We start from the raw sequence: 20,430 nt of genomic DNA, 5'->3' as shown, positions 1-20,430 counted from the left end.
CATAAACTAAGCGTCCTAAGCATTAACCCTGCCGTAATTGATTGGATTCGTGCTTTCCTCATGTCCCGCGTTCAGTTTGTAACTTCTAATGAAGTTAACTCACCTTCGACCCCAATACAGTCCGGCGTTCCGCAAGGATCGGTTCTGGGTCCCCTCTTATTCTCGATTAACATAAACGACTTGTCTTCTTGCCTTTCTTCCAAAATTTGCCTATTTGCTGATGACTGTGTATTGTACCGTAAACTTACTGATAATTCTGATGTCCTATTAGTTCAGAATGGCCTTAATAATATTAACGAATGGTGCAGTACATGGTGCATGCAATTAAATATTAACAAATGCAAATTAATGATGGTATCTCGCACTAACTTAACCAATCCCACGTATACGCTTAATAACGTCTTAATAGAATCTGTGACATCAGACCGCTACCTTGGTATAATTGTTACCAATGACCTGTCTTGGACATCACATGTTAGTTCCATCAGCGCTATAGAGACAGTCGTAATTTCGGTCTTGCATCATTATCATTAAAATTAATTATGTACACAGCCTACATTCGTCCACAACTGGAATACGCATCATCTCGGATCCCGGCCAAGTAACTCTCATACAGTCCCTTGAGGCAGTGCAAAATCGCTCAGGCCGGTTCATCTTAAATAACTATCAAATGACAGCCAGCGTTGCCAATATGAAAGCATACTTGCATCTCCCGCTCCTGTCAACTCGAATAAAGCTATCTCGCCTCTCAATTTTTCATAACATATACCACCATAACTCAACATTGCGCTCCTTGAGGGTTCAACCCCCATCATATATTTCATATCGTCGTAACCACAGTCAAAAGGTCAATATTCCACACTCAAGCACGGCTGCCTGTTCTAACTTGTTTCCTCCCCGGACCTGTAATGATTGGAATAACCTAACAAGTATAAGTCGAGAGGAAAAATTTAAATCCGCGCTGCTAAGCTCCTTTCTTGCCTAGTGTTTAACCCTTTTTCATTTGTCTATCTTCATTGTATAGTGTGTTCCTTGTTACATTTTATATCTTTTGTTATATATTTGACACCAATGCCGCCTTCTAGGAATTACATTTTGAACTTCGTTGTTATAATTTTAATTTTGCTTTATTTTGTTTTCTTCGTGTCCTAACATTACTTTGTATACATTTAATATCTAAACCTTCTGTCTTGACATTGTATAACCTGTATCCGCCCCTCCCCTCTCTAACCTGCATCTGTACCCTGAGAATATTTTAAATAAATAAATAAAACAGAAGCTATTGTCAAATTACGTCGTAAAACAGGACACGATTAGCTTCCTTAGTAATAGCCGTAATGTGGACGGATATGTTTATTCCCATGTATTTCCGTTCTGATATATTGTTGCATTCTTACGTCAAGCATGCTACTTTCAATGAAGACAGTGCTTTTATAACGTAGGAAACGCCAAGAAAGGAGGTGCTGGTGTCGTTATCACCGGCCGGTTTCGCATGTAAACTGTGGCGCGTAGACGCATATTTTAGCTTCGGGGATTTCAGAGGCTCGACTACAGCGCCAGTAATTTTTAAAGCGGACGTCACAAGTTTAGATGGATTGGCAGAAAAAGTAAATTTAAATGCAATTTTCTCAACTGTAACTGCTTCTCTTTCTGGCGGACGATCATCAACATAGGAATATGGAGAGTTACTAAGAACTAAAATTGTGTGTTTTTTTTTCTTAGGGTTGTTTTTAATTGCCCAAACTTCTCGTATTCTTCATGAACCATGTCGGGAACCTGCACCCTACGTAAACCAAACCTGGCCAATAATTGCAGTGTCGGTCGCTTTCAAAAACTGTTGTATGTGATAGGCCGGCGCCATGAGATTTGTGTCATTGTCTGTTGCGACTCATCAGTGCAGAGACATAAGGTGCGACGAATTATTGTATCCTGCTACCAGGGCACGGAATTTTTCAGCAGTGCTAGCACGAATGCTCAGTTCTTCACTGGAAGGCTTCCTTACCCAGCCAGTAGTGGCTCTCGTAACGTATGACCGTGCTTTGAACTTGAGAGTGGACGTCAGTCTTCAAGCACACGTTAATTTCAGCCCATTCTGTTTCGAGCGCTACAGCGTCCTTCACTCAGTGGCCTTCGAAGTTACTTGAAGTCGCAAGTGGCTGCTTAGATGTGTTGTGTAAAACGCGCTGCTCGCGGTGTTTTTCATTTGCTTCGCATTATGTGTCGCTGCAGCACAAGTCGACACGTGAAAAGGAAACTGCATGAAATTCACATTTCCTTGACGACCGATGACCGTCCAACCGGAGGAAAGGCTTCAGAGTCCCCTTGACCTTCGTGTTGTCGGCATGTCCATCATGCTCATTTTCCCGACACAGCACGTAACAGCTCTTCCGGGAATAGTCACGCAAGCCGTAAACACACTAAGGCTAGTTGCTGTAGAAGAAAAGGGAGGGGTGGCTGCTGTTAGATTGGTCTGAATCGCTTTGGCATTCGTCTGCGACGCCTGAGGAAGCGGTAAGAATCTCAGTAGGTGTGGTCGCAATTGAATGGAGAGGAAATGCGAAAACATCCTTATGCTGTGCGATGTCCGTGCATGGTAAAGAACATTACTTAGTCTAAAAATATTCGGAACCGTTGATTACAATGTGCTTTATTCCGAAACTGCAGTGCAGCTTCAAGGTGCCAGCCCTCAGACAGCGTACCAAACAATACTAAAGAAAAGAGTAAGATGAAATGCAATGCCACACTGTGCCATACTATATCATGCTATACCGTACCACAACGTACCGTACCATACCATACAATACCATAACATACCATACCATACCATATGTTTGAAATTTAGCTGTGCCGACAGCGTCCACATTTCTGAAACATAATGCCCATATCTCATACAGTTTAACTAACTATATGAAAAAACCTCTGGTCGCTATGCATTTATCAGGAACATGAAAGACCCTGAAGACGCTGCGCTTATGATCCGCTGCTTATCAAACTGGTTTTTAGCAAAAAAATCTTGTTCTGCCGGTCTGACCGAAGCAAAATTTCAGCATTCCCGAAAGCGCCTCTCCGTCACCTGAACTGCACTTCAAAAGAGTCGTACATCTGCTGACTCGTCGGTTGAGCGAAAAAGAAAAATATTTCGCACAACATTCCAACGCGCAAAAGGTGAATGTTTGTGTGCTCGCGCTTCGCTCTTAATTTATTCGCGCCGTATTCATAACTTTGCCAGGACCTTCAATTAGCAGAATTAATCGTGCCTCAAACCCCGCAGAATGAACGACCTGAGGAAAAGCGGAGGGACATCCTTGAGCCGCGGGGCACGGGCTACGGCCAATTAAGCTTTCGACAGGTCGAGCCATTTGTTCTTGACAGCGTTCGCTTCATGCAGCCTATGGGGACGCACCGCTTTGTATGCTTGCGCCTGGGGCGTGAACATTGACTCAGACTTTCTTTTCTTTTGCAAAGCTTCACCTCACTCTATTTTCCTATAGCATTGAAGTCCATTGCGCTGTAAGCGAAGCTCAACTGGACGGTACATCTGCTGTATAGAATCTCGCGCTTTTAGGTCCTTAGCTGCACGATAGTTATCGTAGTGGTTCATGTGATATTTTTGTCTCTGCAATGAGGGAATGATGTCTTTGTAGCAGCGAGCCGTGTTATTATTATATACATGGTAGCGCAAGACAACAAGGACGAAAGTCTAGAAGACGGGACGAGCGCTCGAGCTGTCTTCTAATCTCCTTCCGCGACCATGTATATGCGAAAACTAAGCAGCACAACTTCGGTTATTTTATGTCATTATTGATGTTACACTGCACAATCGTCGCAGGTAATTCCTCCAAAAGTTTTATCTTTCATTTCCACACAATGTCATCATGCCTTCACGGATAACAGCTCCCCCAAACATCGCGTATACCTTTACCTCTTCGGGATAGGAAAACACGAAATCTAATTCTACAGATATTTATTCGGTGCTGGTGTAATTTGCGTCTTCTTCCGTTTTTTGTTTGTAAACGCCCATGTCCAGGATTTTTTATGGTTCCAAAAAAGGGAATCTTTATAAAGGCGAAATGCAAAAGCGCCTGTATGATGTTTATCGTTAGTGCACGTTAAAGAACCAAGGTGTTTGAAATTGCATCAGAACCGTCCATTAAGACGTCTTTCATAGACCATGCGCAGCTTTCGTTCGTTATACCCCACTTTCCTTACCTCACTTCCCAACCACTGTCTCGTACGCGGTAGTTGGTCTTTGCCAGAGTTACTCTTAGCGCGTTACAGGCAATTGATTAGTTTTAATGCGACAGCATTTCTTGTCTCATGCTGCGGCCTGTACAGGAGCTCTCATCAGAGCGTGTCCGCACGAACGGTCAATCATCCATTATAGGGGTAAATAATTGGATGGTTGCATAAACAAATATTAATTAATACGGATTGGTAGTTAACGGAAGAAAAAATAATTTGTTGAATTAGTCAATTACTCAAGTCATTGGTCAAGTTGAATTAGTCCACAAATTAATCATTTTTTGATGGAATTGATAAAAAAATTAATGACTGAATTAAATAAATGAACAAGTGCATTCACATATGTGAATAAAATTCTTAATTGGCCGAAATACCTAAATAGGACAATTAGGGAGTTCAAATATTGGTTGGTAATTCAACCGAATTCATGAGTTACTTAATTAGTGAATTAGGTTATTAATCAATAAAAACCACTAAATAATTGATTAATTTGTATTTTGTTGTGCTGAATAGACGCTCTAGAAACGGGACGTACGTCTTCGGATGTGGTAGATGCGAAGTTAGAGCGAAAACACGACCTAGAAACGTCAAAGGCGCAAAGAAACGAACACGCAGCAACATAATCGGCGGCAGTAAGAGAAAAGCTTTCGCATTAATGCACCTAACAGATTTAAGCGCACCCCTGTAATTTTTTAATTATATTGTCTTCATAATTTGTAGCTCATTCCTTACATTTTGGATCAGCGTCTTTCGGATAATTCAATAATTTTTTCTCTAGCTGATTACTGTAATTCAGCTAATTTTTCCGAAAACTTGTCCTAACCAACGGTATTGTTTCGAAAACCTCAAGTTGGCGGCAAACACTGCCGCTAGCGGGGATGTGTTTTTCGTGGCAGAGCAGCGACGGACCAGCTCCGGAGAAACATCCCACACACTACGACCAGCTCACGGCCCTCTCTTGCGGTAGGGCCCGTCCCTAGAAATATCATTCTCACGTAGCCGCTTTGTAGGGGCCGCCCCTCACCCCTCGCCTTCCTGTAAGGAGCCGCCGGAACGTACCTTCCACTGCACCCAAGTTTCAGGCTTCCACACAGAGCATCAAGGCGGGAATATAGTCAAGTAGGCGAGTAAAAGAAGGGTTGTACTGAAAGCAGCACTACTGCTAGAGTTTATTGTACTGTTATCAAGAAACGTTTGTGGCCCCCCTAGGCTCCTCTAGTTCAAAATATCAGCGCAGAAAACAGGAGGCTGAAAAGGCAGACGCAGCTATGTGTGTCCTTTTGTCTTAACCTTTCTTGCACTGTTTTTTTTTCAGTATCTACAAGTGTCTGGATTAAACTTCTACTGTTGGTACCTTTAGGTGCCATTGTTGAGGCGCTTTACAATGCATTCACAAGCGCAGACCGGCAACGTCTTATCAGAGCGCCAACAAAAAAGTAAAGCCGCGCTTCATAAATCGCTCAGACCCGATGACATGCTTGGGTATCGGGACCGAGGTCTTCACCGCATGACGATGAACTCTGCAGACGACGGAGGGAAGCCTTCAGGAGGGTTGGTAAACTTGAAGGTTTATTTACATATTTACAAGAGAAGCAGGGAGACCAAAAGTCAGAGATGAAGTGCCGTGAAACCAGCCAAATCGCGGCTTAAATACAGTGGATATTCCCTAGGCACCTAGCTAGGGAAACCGGTGGCTGATCAAGCGTCCAATGAGCAGACACACTCTTCATAGTCTCTTCCCTAACCCCGTGACCGCTCCGCCCTCACAAACACGTGCATAGGCGATAAGGAATCCTGGCGCCTTGAGGTCCTGGAATGCTGTTTCCGACGGATTGACCAGGTGCATAAGGCCGTTGGCTTTGCAGGCGGTGATCCCCTCCGTGGGAAAGATGCGTCCTGACGGCCCCGTGAATTCCAGAGGGTAAGATGAATCAGCCGTGTCCGCCCCCGCTTTGTCTGGCCGCGCAGGTGCAAGCGAGCGAGGAGGGTCCGGCGCCTTCGTTCGGGTCTTTCTGCCGGTCCACGTGAGGGCGCAGTTCGGGAGAAATGCCGCATTCCATACTCCGGACGAAGGGATTAGAGGCCTTTCGTCACAGCTCGCCGTCGCCAGCAGCCGTTCCTAATCCTCTTCTCAGGACGACAGCACCTTTGGTCGAACATAGTTCGATGGCGCCTGCCGGGCTCGTCTGTTCCCGCGGTCGGGGACTCCGATCACAACACCGAGCATTGAAGGACGGCGCAAATACGAAGTATAATACGGAAGTTTTTCATAAGTAGCAGTGCCGCCATACCCTCCAGCGCGCACATCGAGAGAGTGCTCAGTGTCGCTGCTGATCTCCTGACGCGCAAACGTGGCAAGATTAGCCACGAAAATTTCAAAAATCAACTTCCTTTGAATATAGGAACGCATGAACTTCATCAGAAAACATATCAAGCAAATCGCACATGTTCTTTTTTGTCGGAGTATATTGGTATTCTAGTAATAAATGTTAAAACGCAATTAACGCAGTACTAATCGATTACGTTTATACAATTGTTCAGTCATTTTGCTGCCGTTCTGATTATTGCAATTAATTATATTTCAGGGAATTGTTTTTGTAATCGGCTACTTCCTTTTTGTGACGTTTCCGAGAGTGGTCTTTACTCACGCAATGAGCGTACATATAGCTGTGACGATTCCCCAATGCAGCAGACGCCAAGGACACCGCAGGCGCCTTCTCAGCGGCACCCAGCTGCACGGGGAAAAAGAGAGAGGGAAAAGATAATAAACGTTCCCCCGCTTTTCAAGGAGAGGGGCCAGTCTGACTCCCGCCAACAACGTGTACTGTCGGTTTACGGGGCGCTCTTCCCGCGCCCTCCTTAGGGCACGTCGGTGACCCGTTTCGGCGTTCGCTTCTAAGCTCAGCCCTTTACAATGCTATAACAATAGCTCTTAGGGGCACTGCGCTTCATAAAAGTATTGGCTGCGTAAATATTTTCTAACAACTGCCCAAATCGGTCTATTCGCTTGTCTTTTATGGAGCAACGCGGTAGCTCCCTGATCGATAATAATAGAGTTTATGCAGCTCTTTGTGCCTCTAAAATTTCATTCTCAATATTGTTTCTCTTCTCTTTCTAGTTCTTCGTTTTTCTAATTAAAAAGCAGAAAACTCGCTCCACAGGTTCCTTGTATACTAGGGTACCTACAGAACAGGCTGCATGCTCCCACTCCAGCGACTCTTGGCCATTACGTGTAGAGTAAAAGCGATTGCTGAATATACAACAACACTAGACCTTTAAAATTATGCTGTAGTGATTTTTATCCTTGGGGCATTACTTAAGAACTGCGACACACGATTGACCCAGCCAGCACAACGACAATCCAAAACTTGTTTAGCGCTGATAGGGTTATAGCTGTCCGACATGTCCGATCGGACGCGTGTTTATAGTTATGGCTGAATGTGGAAAGCACTGCTAGGAAAATTTCTTCAGTGATGCGTGCTGGTACTGACTTGCGTTAGGAAACTGCTAAGCCTAGCTGCTTCTGCCATGTGATCAGGCACGCATCGCAGTCCAATCGATTTATTAATACTAATGGTGCCTTGCGTTGATCGTTCACGCATTCAAGCTTCGTTTACGGCCAGATGGGTGTTTTGCACTTTGTTTTGTTTCTTCCGTTTTCCTATATAACCTTACCACGGGTACTATGCAAAAGAGGACAACTTAGGCGCAGGAGCTCGGTTTTGAGGTTGAGAGGTGTTCAAAAGCGAGGTTGTCTGCACTCGCAGGTAATTTTCATTCGACGTGCGCCAAAGTGCACGTGCCGTGCAATGGCACCATCGGGGCGCTATCGTTTCATGGTGAGCAGCATTTCTTGCTGATCCACTCTATGCTCAGCAGTATCGTGAAACGAGCATTTGCGATAACTGACATTTTAAACTTTTCGCGCTAACTGAGCTTACATAATTGTCGGCTTCAGCAGCGTGTGCCTGCAGGCGCATGTTGGGGATGCAAATCTTTTGGTTTAATAATATTTTCATTGTCGAAATCTCACATGAGTGGCGAGGAAATAAACGGCTCAGACGCGCATTCATGTCTGCGTCCATTATTTCTTTTTCCTGCCGCAAACTCAGGAGGATGCGAAGAGTTCAGTTAATCAGTCATTCAGCTAATCGCAGTCATTATAAAAAGACGGCCTAGTCGGAGAACAAATACCTTAGTTCTCGAAACCCGCCTTTATACCGTAAGTTTGTAGGCGGCACACTTGCCGCAAACCCGTGTCGTTCGCAAACTCAGCGGACTAACTGTTGATAAATAGACTAACGGGGGCACGAACCGCAGCATAGCTGCCCCTGAATATCGCAGTAGTAGACATCGATTGCAGTATGCTCGATTTTTCGATGCGCAGAATGTCGCGTAAATTTAGCGAGAGCACCACCGCTGTCCCTGCCGAAGCGGATGGACTCCAATATTAGCACGAAAAAAAGGTTTCGTGGAACCGAAGTTTCAGACAGCTGAGAATGTGCATAAAAATGTACTACGCGCTTCAGAACTTCTCGATTGTGATTTCTGGGAGTTATGTTTAAGCAAGTACAGGTAATTTCATTTCGTTGTCTCTTGTTTACGAGCCTATGTGATGCTCAATAAGCATCGCCTACACTTAGAAAAGCAGTGAGGGGCAGAGTCAGTTTCTCGTCGCCGGTGTCCGCCAGTAACAGAAAACGAAATGAACCATGGTTTTCTATATTTGTTTTCAGAAAGCATTAATAAACTGATGTTGTCTGGTGCAAAAAGGCCAGCTTATGCGCAAAAATCGAAAAAAAAACAGTGATTTTTGGTTCTGATGTATACATTGCTCGATACTTCTTTGTTGGCCAGAAAAACGCAATTTTGTCCGCTGTGCGTTTGATTTAACGCCTACCAAAACTTGTTGCAGAAGGATATGGCAGCAAAGTCACTATGCTTTGCTCTGAACAGCAATATGTCTGAGAAACCTGCGAGCGGTGAACCCACGCAATTTGTTTGCTTCTTAAATACGGCTTCTATTTCCTGTTCTGAGCTTTCGGCTGTGGTGGTCCGTCCAAATACGCTCTTGGTTCCTAATCGATAGGTCGTGGGTTCGAGTCTTGGCATACTCTTGTGTGCGCTTATTTCTGGTTCCTTTATTGTGGTATGTGCGCTCGGTGCTGTAGAAAACTGTCCCTCCCTAAATTCCTAAATTATCCCGGAAATAACGCTTTGTTTGCATATTTTGTCGCCCCTTTCCACAGAAACCAACGGGTAGACATTTTGTAGTTAGTCCTGACAAGAACTAATGGCTGTGGCAAATCACTTAGTCCCGAACAGGGCTAACGGGTCACCCTTCCTTTAGTCCTTTTTTGCTTAGAGTGATAGGGGTGTGCGGTTATCCTAAACTTTCGAATAGTTAACCGGAAATTCTCCTATTCGGTTCGCTGAGTGAATTAAATTTTTCATTTTTGAGGTTGTTTGAAAGTAATATAATGTGTTCTCATCTTATTGAATAGTTTTCAAATAGCTAGTACAAAGTTCGAATAGGGCGCGCCGTAGCTTTCTTCAGCGACTGTTTCACAAAAAGAGCCCACTCCGAAGACGCACCTTCGGACGCCGTACATACTTTATTGTGCCGGTTATACGGGATACCTTTAAGTTCTACGCTTGAAGTCTACGTCAGCGCAATTGCTTTGCAGAGAAAGAGGTACTACAAGATTTAGCGTCTCCACCTCACTGATCAAAATGTCAACTTTTTGAATGATCCTGTCTAGAGCAGAATTAAGAGCAAACATAAAGTTTATTAAGGTCAGACACCAAATTATTCCTACTCATGTGTACATGACAAGATGGTGTCCAGAAATACTTCTCCATAATGTCCCTCTTGATACTCAATAAAGATTAAGAATATATCTTGTTTTTCGCCCTAAAATGATTTGAATGACCTGAGCATTTCACCAGTGATATATGGTGAGTCTCTCCTTAGAAAATTGCGCGTAATGCAAGTGAAGGGAAAAATAGAATCCTTCTTTCATTACTCAAGCCCCAGCTCCTTTAACTTACAATGAAAGAGGTTTCTTCGTTGATTAATATTATTTGTAAAGTTGCGAAGCGCTTTACTGTTACTCAAAGGAAAGTTTCCATTGGAGTAGAGAGCTTGGAAAAGAAGTTTGCATGGGAAACACTTGACACTCTCAGGCAAGGGTCATAAATTTTGGAATGAAAACTTGGAGCGCAAGAAGCCTATTCTTTTTTTTATGTTTGCGGGCTTGTACATTTTAATGCGAGAGCTTTCAACTCTAAAATTACTTATTTTCATTTCATTGTATTGATTGTATGCATTAGTCAATACTGTTGGCTTTATACGCTGCTGAAAATGTCTGCACAATGAAGTCAGGAATTAAAGTACTATAAAAAGGGGGTTATAAGCTCGGGATAATAAAACCTATAGAAAGCGTTCACCTCTAATGAACGCTCTTTTTCTTGTTCCTTTCTTTGAACCGTGACCTCTGGCTTAAGTGCAGTTGCTTCCACTTTTTTTGCCCACTTTCGCTTCCTTTTTACTCTTTTGTCGATTTACCTTTTTGATTTTCTGCTCGGAGCTGACGGTTTGGCCACAATTAGAGTGCCGTATTGTGCAGGCCTTTATTCTCCCCCAATATTTTTTTATCGCCAGCCAAACAGGCTGTAAGAGCCTTTCATTTTACAAGTCCGGGAAGCCTCTGTGGGCATTTATGTGCGATCTTTACGGTTTTTTTGCGAACTATTCGTTCTCAGTGCACTCCAAAAATCACAACGTATTTAAGGGAGCAACCCAATATGCCCGGAGGCTCTAAGCCTTCATTGAGACGTGCACGCCGTCTCTGAGACGCGACACTCTTGCACAATAGCAGTCATTCACGAAACAGAACGTGGAAGAGAATATTTCTCCTTTAAAATTGTTGACGTATCTTAGCAGGCAGCTCAGGGATGCCTCACGGAGTGACATATAGTATGGTGGAGCTGCCATAAAAAGAATGTAAACCAATAAGCTCCTGCCTGCACCACTGACGTATAACAGGCTTGACCCAATCGTAAAATAAATGAAAAGGCCCGAAGGCAATCCATCGTTTTGCCACCCGTAGGTGGAAAAATAAAAGAAAGGGGGAGGGGGGAATGCTACAAGCGACCCATCGCCGGGAGAACGGGCCCGGGGAGACTCCCCTGATCTCCCCTAGGACGTAGCGGAGGGGGTGGGATGTAGGGTATGGGAAATTGGAATTGGGAAAGGGTTATGGGAATTGGGATGGGAATGGGGACAGCGAGATTTTGCTCTGATCCTTCATTTGACATCGACTCCATTTCTGGCCCGCCTGGCCATGACAGGTAAGGGCATCGAGCTTTTCCAATGGTGCGGCTCCCCTACGGGATGCACGACCACCCACTGGCTCCGACCGTCGGAGACAGGAAAGAAAGAAAAAAAAAATTCCTAACTTGGGGTCCGCAGCCACCTGCTCCTCCACGATTTTAAGGGTTGGATCGGACCGGCCGGTTGCTAGCCGTCGACTGTGTTTCGCGGTTACAGTCCTCGCTTTCCTCTGAAAAGCAGATATATGACCAACGTGTTAGCAGTAGAACTCAGGGAACTGACGAAGAGGAAATGTGGACAGCTGAACAACTCAGTGAGTCTACAAACCCCGCCCACATTATTCGCGAGCACGGAAAGCATGCGAGTGCTTATGTTTGAATACCTCGTAGTCCCCAGGTAGCTGGAACGGCGCACTGTGACACAGAAGCCCCGGGACTTTGTTCAATGTGTACGCGTAGTTGTGCTGAAGGATCTCCATTGTTTCCTGATATCTTGCGTGGCGATCCTGACGGAGGTGCTACTAGGTCCAATAAGCGAAGGGGGTTCAGTCTCGAGCGTTTCACGAGCAGGAATAAAATTTATTGGGCTTTGACCTCACGTCTTTATTTTCCGTTTGTTCATTGTTATCGAGAGCAATAAAGAAATATTATGCGTGCTTGGCTCGTTTCTTTATCTGCCGTACATTTAAAACGCCGCGTCGCCGCTTCATGGATCACGTTACAGCTTCCATTTTTGTGAAAGTATAGCAGTAATAGAGAAAATTGCTGCTGTAACTCAAATGCAACAATGACAGGCAAATCAGAGATTTATTTCACAAAAAAATCCTCTTTTTGAAAAGCGACGAAGTCATCCACAACGGCCTTCACCTATTTATCAGCATTTTGAACTGTTTGCTTTACAGTGTTGCTTTAAGTTGAAATAGAGATGCAGAACTAACCTTCTTCGGAAGCATTCTTAATGCAGTAATGAAAGGTTGATCACAGCCGTCGGATTGTTTTTTTGTGTGTGTTTTCATAATTACAAGGAATATGAGAGATTCAATTGCATTTAATAATGAATGTCGGACATGAACGCATCTTCCTTCGTCTTGTGTGGCGGACGTTCTTGTAGTGTCCTATTGGACATTGTATTAGCCCAGGTTAGGACGTTCAGGCTGTAATGCTCAGATGTTGCCTCCGCACTACGAAAAGATTTGAGGCAATGCGAATTCACGTGCAACATTGCAAGCTATAGCACTAATAAAACTCATGTGAGGGACATGCACAAGCTTGGACGTCATAATTGAAGAAGTATTTAAAACAGCATCAAGCAGGTTGGCAATACCGGTCGACTGATTATTCAGTCAAGAAATCAATCAAGATAGAAGCCTGCAATCAGTGAAACTAATAACTGTTTAGAAATTTGATCACTGAATCAAGACCTAGGAAGTCATACAATAGTTGCTGACATAGTATAAGAGAAATCCCGAGCGTACTACCACTAATGGCTCAGTCTAGTCAATTGTATCAAGCTGACCTACGAGATGGGTTGGTGTCCAAGTTTGCCCAATGAATGTGGTGCTGCTGATGTACGTTTTTGCTCTCTGAGTCAGTTGAGGTTAAAAGGAAAAATCCCTAACACGTGCGACACAATTTGTATTCATCGTGATCAACTGTCATTTATTTTAACGTTAAGAATTCAAACGGCAGTACATAAAGGGAGATGTAACACATAAGATATGTAGGCACAGGAGAAAAGAAAGCATTTAGATCGATAATAAAACAGATATGGCAGCGAATCAAAAACAAACATTACACGCCCATGAAAAGGCAGACGGTCGCAGGCAATATAACGGTGAGAACAGAGTGAATAACTTACTCAAATGACACTTAAAGACGCTTGAAATGGTCGCTGTCCATAGAGTGGTATTTTTCCGGATTATTTGCAGTAACAACTAAGTTATGTATTTTGCTTCGCTGTGGGCCGAGGGAAACACAATAGAGCACCATTGGTTTCTTCGTGTAATTCATGTCATAAATTTGTGGTCTTTCTTTGAACTGCAGTGATTGCGAATAGTCTTAAATTATTCTAGATGTGGCTGCATGTCATGTCACTTCCTGCGTCTTCTCGTACACCGGCGCTTTATAATCTTGACCGCCTATTCGACTGCACCCACTCATGACGCAGCATTTTGCTTATTGTTATTCCCGCGCATGAACATCAGAAGTACTTACAGCAGATAAAATGCTAAAATTTTCCTTGCAATAAACTGAAGTATCGTTTATGGGGTTGAACGTCTCAGGCTATGAGGGACACCGTAGTGGAGGGCGCCGCAAAAGAACCACCTGGGGTTCGTGAACGAGCACTGACATCGGACAGGTCGCGGGCCTCTAGCATTTCGCCAGCATCGAAATGCGACCTCCGCGGCTGGGATCGAACTCGCCTCTTTCGAGTCAGCAGCCGAGCTCCATAACCACTGAACCACCGTGACCGTGGCGGCTAATAAACTCCAGGACCATTTTTACACACCTACTCCCGTGGATGTACAGGAAGTTTTGCCCGTTCAAAATTTTTCGTTGTTCTGGACCGAATCTTTTTTTTGTGGCATGGCCAAAAGAGCATGTGTCTGCGTTCAGAATCGGAGCTTGCTTTAATTGCACGTGTGCTCTTTAGTTGCTTACTGACATACCTCAATTTGCGCTGCATCATTTTTGCCACTTCGTTTCCAACATAAACCGTTCAATGCGGAATGCTGTTTCAAGCGAGTAGACAAGCCTGGCCACGTCGTTTCAGCTCATTTGATGTGCGTGGCTACGTATAGTATGATATAAGTGCAGTTTAGTATAAGTATAGATAGTTTAGTGTAGGTTAGTTTAGCGTAGCGTAACCTGCACAGCCAGCGAAAAGAGCATAGAATCGGAGGGAAGTGACCAGGCGTCAAGAGAATTCCTCACTGAGCGAGTTTGAGTTCCTTGATGGTTAGAATTCAGCGCAAACACACGAGAACCAAAAAAAAAGTTTGGTCATGCGTAAATTTCATTCTCTGTCATCCGTCCTCCTGTGTTTGCGATGAAATCTACCTATGAAACCACACTTGCGTCGGGTTGGCTACGCTTCTCCAAGTTAAAACAATAACAAGACGAAAAGGTGCTTAAAAAAGAGATGTCAACGAATGAAGAGCATCGCAGATTGATGCAAACGAAATTTTTAAGCTGCCGTTCAAGTCTGTAACTTAGGGTACTACTGTACAACTACAATGTCGTCGTGGGCAAGGGAGCAGTGAGGCCATGGCCCAAGTATTCTAGGCTACGATAAGGGCCTTACGTACAGTGGAATAAGTTCGCCCGAAAAGAACGATAACACTATTCCACAATAAGAAAGAGTGGCCGCACAACTCCCATGCCCAGAGCCAACAGCGGCTGGTGGTTTTGTCCTCCCCAAGCGTGTGTCTCTGGTGGCTGACTGCCGCGGTCTCTGCTTCTTTTGGTCGTGCGCAGCAGCCGTATGCAAGCCGCCCGCGACATCGGTGGCTGATGGGGAGTCCTCGTCTTCTTGCAACATGTCCACTTACTGCACCCGGCGTGTCGATGGCGCCCACGCAAGCGACACCGAGTCCTGAGCGGGCCCGCACCCCACTCACCGCCGAACAGCACCACTTCCGCCCGGAAATTACGTGCGCACCGGTGCGCCGTCAACGGAGCCGCGCCCCAAGGTGACGCCTGTGCGAGCGCTTGTATGGCACTTATATGGCACCGCTACTGTTCGACCACCATACCGTCTTTAGTTCGTCTTATTGTTCCCTCTTGCATACGTGCCCCGCCTTATATAAAGCAAAAGTACCTAGGAGCCCTGACATTAACAGAAAACAGGAAAAAGGTACTGAGCATAAATGTATGTAGAGGATACTACGACTTTGTGTTGACTAGCGTGTCGACTTTAGCAATAGAATTCTACTACATTCTAGACACTCTTTAAAACAAGCGTAGCAGTAGCTACTGACACCCTTTGTAATGAATGTATTTTTGTGTGTCCTCCATCGTCACACACAAAAAAAGACTCGTGGTGAAGAAATACAACATCGTGTAGAACTATACCCACGTGCAAGAAAACTTCTTGAAATTTCAGTTTCTTTCATTTTTGGTGTTTGATCTGTTGACATCCGCAGCAGCGAATAAGGCTGCCGATTCATGTTCGAATATGCGTCGCATTGAAAGCACGGTTAGCGCACGTATCACCCTGCTATGGCTTAGCATACCTTCATATATTTGCATATTTCGACTACGTGGTATTGAATTGGTGCATACATCCCACTGCACTTTGCTGGAAATGTTGCATGTGAGCCCAAAAAAAACGCTATTTCTCTGTATCAAAAAACATATTGTCATCGCAGAGCCCGCTAGTTGAACCCCTCATACCTTTTCAAGCCAAAAAATTGGAATTTTAGCAGTACCGAGAAATAATTATATAAAGGAAGTGAAATCTGTGAAGGATAGTGTGCATGCATTTGACGTTTTCAGTATTTTCGATTCAACCATATGCATGGAATATTTTCTAAACTTTCATGAGATGTAGCCTTTAGGTATACCGCCGATGAGAGAAATTTTAATGCACCATAATAGCGTGCTGGCCTAGTTGGCAAATCTAGATAGGTAAGACTACATACAGCAGGGTAAAGGACAAGAAAGGGGCTGAGAGGAGTAATATTATTTTAATTTATTTCTTCCTCTCTTTTCCTTTTTAACACAGGCATCCGTCGCCGCTGGAAGAGTCCACCGTTGTCAGCTAAACGCTGCATTGAGCACAAGACTGTAGTGCGGAGATGGACACACTGTGCTGACCTCCATGCACCACTGCTTCCTTGTGTATGTGTGGCTTATACCTCGCGGCTGTAAACGTGTGATATTCTGCCGCACGAGTGAGGACATAGCGCGCATACCTGCTCCATTTCTCCTGGTCAACTCGCGACGTGTCGTGTTTTCATTGTGTCGTGCCAAGGTACTCAAGTCATCTATCGTCAACAACGGACACCTTCTCTTCTCTGTGTTCTCCTGGTCAAAAAAAGCATGAAACTTGTTGGGTGTGTCATCAGCATAAATAAAACCATCATCGTCAGTCACTACTGCTGCAAGTTCTATTACTTTGGAGCATTGTAGCCACCTTGAAGACAACGTGGTTATAGTAAGCTGAGCTCAATAAGTATAAAAGAGCAATTTTCAGTATCACCTGCTAGCTTTAACTCTCATGTGTGCTCTACTGCTTTCTGGTAAAACATTTCAAGTTACTGTACATTTATCTTGCCTCTGGCTCGACGCTGACGTACACTCATTCGTTCGTCCATTTTTTTCAATGAAGGCCATAATATATTTCCTCCCAACCACATCGTCGAGAGCTGTGAAAGCAGCAACTACCATTGTTTAACCAGGGATGCACTTGCAAATTTCGCGCATGTATGCACTACCTGACTCCAGCGTACAGGTCTGTGCCCATGCCCCCGCCGGCAGTAAGAATCTAAAGCGCAAGCCAATTGCATAGGAGTACTACAAAACGTAATTCCCTGATAACATCATGACCTAAATTTTCAAGCAGATGGTGTACTACTCGCAGATCGAGCAGTGACTGACTGCAATTATTTACTGTGTTGCTTACACCACTCCAATATTGGTCAGTAATTGCCCCGAAGCCACCTTCCTTATTTATCAACCATTGAAACCAAGTGTTATTCGTTGGCAGCCACCATGCTGCATTCTTGACAGCCAAAGCACGTAGTCGGTCACTTCACACATTGGTCATCCACGCTACGCCAACGCAGACCAACGCAGACCAACGGAATGACCGAGCGCCTGAACAAAACCATCGGCCATATGCTCGCCATGTATATATGTCGATGCCGAACACAAGACCTGGGACGTAGTGCTGGCTTACGTTGTCTTTTTCTACAACACCGAAGTTCAGCAAACCACCCAGATGACGCCTTTTAGGCTCGTCCATGGCAGGGAGACCACGACCACGCTAGACGCCATGCAGCTCAACGTTACCGAAGAAGAGAACGTCGCCGCCTACCTCCAACGCGCAGAAGAAGCTCGAAGGCTTGCCCGATTACGAATCAAAGACCAGCAGCGAACCGACGCCAGACGGCAGAACCTACGAAGACTCAATGCGGTATACAAGCCAGGAGATGAAGTCTGGGTTTGGACGCCCATTCGCCGCCGTGGATTGAGTGAAAAACTTTAGCGCCGCTATTTCGGCCCGTACAAGGTTCTCCGTCGGCTAGGTGAACTGGACTGTGAAGTTATCCCTGACGCCATGACTATCCTAGCGACGCCTCGTACGACCAGAAGTCAATGTCGCCCGTCTGAAGCCTTATTATGGGAGCTAAATTACGCTGCATTTCCACATTCTGTGTTTATTTTCGCACAATCCGTTTATTTGTACTAGTAGCAATTTGTTTTAATGCATCGGGTCGATGCTTCTTTGAGAGGGGAGTAATGCCGCGAATCTTTGCAGTGTTTGTTCATTCTTCAAATCTGCCGCCACGTCGCTTGATCGCTTTGTTTGCGATGCAAGACGCGAACAGATTTAACTCGATTGATCGCATCCAGGCAGAACTGATTCTACGTTGTTCCAGAATGTTCTAGTAACTTTCCACGCTTTATCTCGAAATTTCGCTATCAGCTTTAAATTGAGCACGGCCGACAGCGGCTAGCATTCTGTTCGACAACCGCCGAGCAAGCTTGTTGCTACGCCTCTGCCGAGTGATTCAGTTCATTGTGGGCGCAAGTCAGGCCAAATAAAGAGTTTTGTTTAGACGCCATTTTCGCTGTCGTTCTGCTCCCCGGATTGCAGTCACCTTTATGTGACGCTATAATCATCGGTCTCAATCCATCAAGGGCCCGCCAATTACGCCGTAGATGTTCTGTGGTCAATTGGAGCACCTTTCACACCATCGTCAAAGATCCCTCTCTGCAGTCATCTACACTACTTGTGGACTGCATAAAAATTGCGCTGAATAAGGGTACGGTTGTCACCTGGGCTGACGTCAATCGCCCGGAGCCGGATGTGGGTCTGCTTAACCTGTGGGCTGCTCGCCGACGAGCGGAGATGGCAGCTTCCCGAGACCCGACTTCTGCGCAAGCACGGACAAGGCTCAATTAATTTACTGCCAAGGCTCGCAGATATGAACGCCATCTCTCGCGGTGGCAGTGGCATGCGTGGTGTGAGCAGTTCTCGACAAAGTTATCGAATGCTTCGCTCTGGCGAACGTTCCGTGCAATGGAACATGGTTACCGTCGTCCGGACGCAGTGGCCACAGCATGCTTCGCAGCTAATTTATCTCTGGATGATTTCGCCAGAGAGGCAGCGCGGAAGTTTTCGCCGAAGTAAGATGTGTTGCCTCCAAAGGTCACAGGAGCCCCCTTGGCTGCCATTCCAGCATATGTCGAGAAGCTCACATCTGCAGCCGACGCCGATGGAATTGCAAGCCCATTTTCTATGCCTGAATTCCTTGCAGCAATAGATGAGGCCCGTCGGAAGACTGCGTCCAGACCGGACTCTATCCCCTACGAGGTTTACAAGAACTTGAGTTCCGCTGTACACCCTCAACTCCTCGCCACCATTAACAATGTATGGATAGAAAGCGTCGTACCAGAAACCTGTAAATCGGCTATTGTGATCCCCATCCCAAAGCCGGGAAGTCGCCGACAGACCTCGGAAATTTCCGGCCTATATCGCTTACGCCAACTTTATGCAAGCTTAGCGAAAAAATGCTTGCCACACGACTGTTATGATGGCTTGAGTACCATAGTTTCTACTACCCCGTCCAAATTGGATTTCGTGCGTCCATAGGTACAGAAAATGGTCTGGCTGTCTTGGCATCAGCAGTTCTGGCACCTACTCGCAGACACAATGTACGTACTGTACTGGCCAAGGACGTTGAAAAGGCGTACGATAATATCAGTCATGCTGCCATCCTGGAATTGCTTGACGTGCTGCATTTCCCCGTCAGAGGGCGCAATTTTGTAGAATCCTTCCTTGAATAGGCCGACACTTAGCCATGCGCCTCAGTAGTGAGGCCGTCCTCTTCGCGGCGTTCCCCAGGGATCGGTGTTATCGCCAACATTATTCAATATTGCTTTTATCCCCGCTGCTTGGCGCTTACATGATGTCTCTGACATTAAGTCCTTATTGTATGCTGATAATATAACGGTGTGGAGCACTCACAACGACCTGATGACTCAAGCAGCAGGCCTACAATCAGCCATAGCTATTACGTCGACTTTTGCTTCTTCAATTGGTCTGCAGCTTTCAGTGAGCAAAAGCACGTTCGTGTCAGTCGCCAACCGCAGGGGGCGCTGTGAACTGGCTGCAACATCAATTCGTCTCCATCTATCCGGAACTCCAATTCAAGAAAGTTCGACCGTAAAAATCTTGGGCTTGACAGTACACGAGCCAGGAACAGGAACTGCTTCGATTTCTCGGACTAAAAAGCAAGGAATTCAGGCGTTTGGTCTTATTAGACGCATTGCTCCTAAAACAGGCGGAGCCCGCTCTCATACTGCACGGCAGTTGATGCGGGCGGTAGTGCGACCGCGCCTCGTTTACCAAGCCCCATTCCAGCATTTGACGAAGGCTCAACGGGATGGCCTTGAAGCTGTTAATCGAGGGGCACTGAGAATAATCACTTGCTTTCCCCGCATCACCCTGATCGTGGCGCTCCAAGAACATGCGTAGCTGAATGCACTAGATGAGCTGGTGCAGCAACGACGCGATGCTTGACGGCGTAAGTCTAACCTTATACACACAACGTGTTCACTCTGGGCATATGCTTCATCGCACTCCATTCTACAGCCGGCAGCCCCGCCAGTTCTCTCCCCCCC

General features: G+C 45.4%; 1 protein-coding gene across 6 annotated transcripts in view; it reads left to right on the top strand.

The window, feature by feature from the left end:
* The window catches only part of LOC144128266 (cholecystokinin receptor type A-like), a 179,620-nt gene extending 162,947 nt beyond the window's left edge, over nucleotides 1-16,673 (top strand). For 5 of the 6 annotated variants that reach the window (XM_077661545.1, XM_077661543.1, XM_077661540.1 and 2 more), the window contains 2 exons: nucleotides 15,055-15,269; nucleotides 16,304-16,673. In XM_077661545.1, the coding sequence (XP_077517671.1) occupies nucleotides 15,055-15,176 (122 nt within the window). In that variant the 3' untranslated portion in view covers nucleotides 15,177-15,269; nucleotides 16,304-16,673. Of the gene's footprint in view, nucleotides 1-15,054; nucleotides 15,270-16,303 lie in introns of those variants that run through there. The other variant, XM_077661541.1, reaches the window with a different exon arrangement.
* Nucleotides 16,674-20,430: the final 3,757 nt, after the last annotated feature.

This window comes from Amblyomma americanum, chromosome 4, assembly GCF_052857255.1.
Source record: "Amblyomma americanum isolate KBUSLIRL-KWMA chromosome 4, ASM5285725v1, whole genome shotgun sequence".
Classification (NCBI taxonomy): domain Eukaryota; kingdom Metazoa; phylum Arthropoda; class Arachnida; order Ixodida; family Ixodidae; genus Amblyomma; species Amblyomma americanum.
The sequence above is the reverse complement of the archived record's forward strand: the minus strand, read 5'-3'. Positions and strand labels throughout refer to the sequence as shown.